Genomic DNA, 3,613 nt, shown 5'->3' with positions numbered 1-3,613 from the left:
ATGCATGGTAGGTTAATCGAGATATCTTAACCTGCTGTTAGTATGAATGTGATGCTGAATAGCTTCCTCCCTGCTCTCTGACGGAGTGGCAACCTATCCAGCATGTACCCTGCCTCTTTTCTTTTTTCACCTAGGATAATCTCAGTGATCCCCTGGAACCCTCCATCCAAACACCTTCACAAAGCACTGTTAAAACATTCAACAGGTTTATTTACAGATTGTTAAAGTAAAATTGCTATCTTTGAATCGGAGGTTAAGAGAGAGATAATACAGGCTGTCCAATGGTGAACACACTGTCCACAGAAAACATGCCCACAGACAGACACAGACAGAAAAGAAGGAGAGAGTCAGTGGTAGTGTGGTAGTAATTGCATCAAACAGCTATGCAACCAGACCCTGGAATGTTCATTAGCGAACAGCCACCAACTTTAAAGATATGGAACGAGTGAATTGCTTCCTATGTGGACACAGTTTGGACAGATGTTTGAACAGTTTTCCAGATGTTCTACACCGAAATCGTCACCTGTATGAGAGCTCTCTGGTAGATATTTTGAATCCCTTATGCACACTTTCTGCAATTTTTGCCTAAGAGACTTACTCGCACATAAACAGTTATACAGACAAGCATACAAGACTTAAAGAGCTGGAAAGTTTCAAGAAAACATTTGGATAAAATCACAGGAATCCGGCATTCACTTTATTACATATGAGTCACTCTGTCGCTGCTATTGACTATGTTGCCTCTATTCCATGTGCAATATTTTGGTCTTCCCCTTTTTCTGTGCAATATTTTGTTCTCTGTGCAATATCCTGGCAGATGTGCAGTTACCATCCCCATCCTAAATGACCAGTGACCTCCCTTCCACCCTTATCTATATATTATATTACTGCCCTTGTACACACACCCACAATGCTTCTGTGACTCATACACCGTGTATATATATAGAGTGAGAATATTATATACTAGTTAGATATATATTCTTATTTGTATATTGCTTTCTTTACTTTTTTAAAAATAGACTTTTGCACTTTGTGGTCTTGCTACCTAATTTCGATGTGCAAGAAACTGTACAATGACAATAAAAAAAGTTCAGATACAACACCTCTTTTACCAGTGACATGTGGGCCCACTGGTGGACGATGAAGGTACTGCAGGTGCACTGCAGCGATAACAGAAGATAAATCTGAAATTACTCACAAGCATATACAATTAAATATTTAAATAAACGTATTTATCTATATGAAATTTATTAAACTGGTAATATGAGGTGATTAGTTTGCAATATGGCTTATTACTCTGACCTAAATATGTGGCTCTTGTTTTGAAGTTTGTGCCCTGGTGGTTGGCTCGGTCTCACATTGGCCTTAATACTGATTTATGCATATGACTGGATAGCATTAACAATTAATAGCCAACAGCCTGTATTCCTTATGTTTTTTAATGCATTTTATTCAAGAAAATACATCACTTTCTCCTGGATTAGGGTGAAGACTTGAGATTTAGTGTGCCTAAGAGATTTTTGTGGGTTTTTTTAAGTGGGCCGCAGCAATCTTGACTTTGGGAATGGCCAGGTTTTTAATCTTGACAAAGCAGTAGAAACCAGTGCTCTAGTCAGTATTTCCTCAGTTCCAGGTCAATAATAGTGCAGTATGCTCTTCACTGAATGAGCACTAATTTTTGCTTTCTGATATCCTTTCTTCTTTACACACACACACACACACACACACACACACACACACACACACACACACACATATACATTGATTGATTGATGATTGAAAATACTCCTAAACACTAAAGATGGATGCATTACAGGCATTTGTATCAGGACCTAATGGATTGTACTAACGCTTCCTTTGTGGTTACAGGTCACATTTTTAATTCTGTCTTCAAAAACAGAAATTCAGTCAAAGCAGCAGAGGGATACTTAACCTTCATCCATTGCACTATTCTTTCTTCTCCACAGGCATTCTCTGCTTTCTACTTCACTCACAAATACATCTCTACCCTCACCAACATGGATATGACGTCTCCTAATCAAACCGCAAAGGCTGTCCGGCGCGTCTGCAGCATGAGCATCTCTGAGGTACTGTCCATAAAGACTTTGAGACGTGTTGATTTGTAAATCCAGCAAACAAGCCACCAATTCTTCACCATGTTACTTGAAGGTTCTAAAGTCACTGTCGACATATATCTACATATATTATCTATTATATATCTATCAATATCTCTGTTTCCACACTCGTTTTTTATGAGTGCTTGATGTTTGTTGTATATTTCCGGCTTTGACAACTCAATTTCTCTCTGGGATTGATAAAATCTCTCTGATTATGACGAGCTTTAAATAACATAATACAAAACCTCACACATTGTATTTTCACTTATAGATGACGACTAGGACAAAGCAGGATGAGAAATACATGAAGAATGTCTGCGCCGTCTCCAATTTCGTCCAGGTGCTCTTAACACAGGGCTACCATTTTAACGAGGTTTCCCTTCCTTCTATTTCTTTTGAAAAAAAGGTGAGAGGTGAAACGAAATGATTTGCTGGAATTTAGAAGCTGATAGAATCCACAATATGATGTGATATCACTGCACCTCTTCTTGTGTTTCTGTAGGCCGGAGGAGCATCTGTAGGCTGGGCTTTGGGTTACATGCTAAACCTGACCAATCTAGTTCCAGCCGAAAATCCTGTAGTGATGAAGGCCCTGCCCATAGGGCCCTGGAAAGGCATCCTCTTCCTCTCCATCATCCTCATCTTCTTTGCACTGGGATACCTTCTCTTTGTCTACAGAAAAGCAAAAGCTAATGAAGGAATGGTTTAAGAGCAAGGGTAGCCAAGTTGAAGCAAATTTCTCTCAGGCAAAAAGCCTTCAGTAAACACCTTTTTAATTTTGGCTTTTTATATTATGTAGCGAAAATCATTCTTAAAGTAAAGCTCGCCCTATACAAGTTTTTCTTTATATTCACAAATTTCAGTAAATGTTCAGCTTATTCATGTCAGTGTGCACAAAATCCAAAATAAATGGGATCCTTTTTTAAATATTCCAGACTCAGTGTGCAATACAATACCACTTGTGATTAACTTGTCATTATTTAGCACTTTTCTAGTTTGAATGAGCACTGAAAGTAGCTTTTGCTACAAGCTATAGTACATAAACCCATTCACACACACATTCAGGCAGTCTATGAACGCATTTTCTATCACACACTACCTCTGAACAAATCAGGGACAACTTAAGGTTCAATATAGAACTGTGGCATACATACTCTAAGACACCACTAACAGCTAATGTGTCGTTCAAAATAGCCATGTGCCTAACAGAAGGCTTTTGAAGTAGTGATGGGATTTCCGGTTCTTTTGGCTCCCAACTGGCTCTTCAGGTTGTTTTGTTGCTTTAATTAACTTATTATTAACAATAATATAAAATTATGCACAAAAGGAATTAATTACTAATGTAAAAAAAACGTGGTTTTATTTATATATGTTTATATATAAATATATGCGGTGGCCCCTACAGACAAAGCACGAACAAACTCAAAAACACATTCCTAGAGTTAACTGAACTTCCAAAACAGCTACCTAGATCACTTAAATTACACAATTGAAAG

General features: G+C 38.0%; 1 protein-coding gene across 1 annotated transcript in view; it reads left to right on the top strand.

Annotated features, from left to right (window-relative positions):
• Nucleotides 1–3,029, top strand: part of LOC102199180 (ectonucleoside triphosphate diphosphohydrolase 2) — a 13,089-nt gene extending 10,060 nt beyond the window's left edge. The window contains exons 7-9 of the mRNA XM_005733597.1: nucleotides 1,968–2,087; nucleotides 2,389–2,523; nucleotides 2,620–3,029. Coding sequence (XP_005733654.1) covers nucleotides 1,968–2,087; nucleotides 2,389–2,523; nucleotides 2,620–2,826 — 462 coding nt within the window. The 3' untranslated portion in view covers nucleotides 2,827–3,029. The remainder of the gene's footprint in view (nucleotides 1–1,967; nucleotides 2,088–2,388; nucleotides 2,524–2,619) is intronic.
• Nucleotides 3,030–3,613: the final 584 nt, after the last annotated feature.

Source organism: Pundamilia nyererei, unplaced genomic scaffold, assembly GCF_000239375.1.
Source record: "Pundamilia nyererei isolate P.nyererei 1_Seehausen unplaced genomic scaffold, PunNye1.0 scaffold00053, whole genome shotgun sequence".
NCBI classification, from domain to species: domain Eukaryota; kingdom Metazoa; phylum Chordata; class Actinopteri; order Cichliformes; family Cichlidae; genus Pundamilia; species Pundamilia nyererei.
Note: the sequence above shows the minus strand (reverse complement) of the source record. Positions and strands in the feature narration are given on the sequence as shown.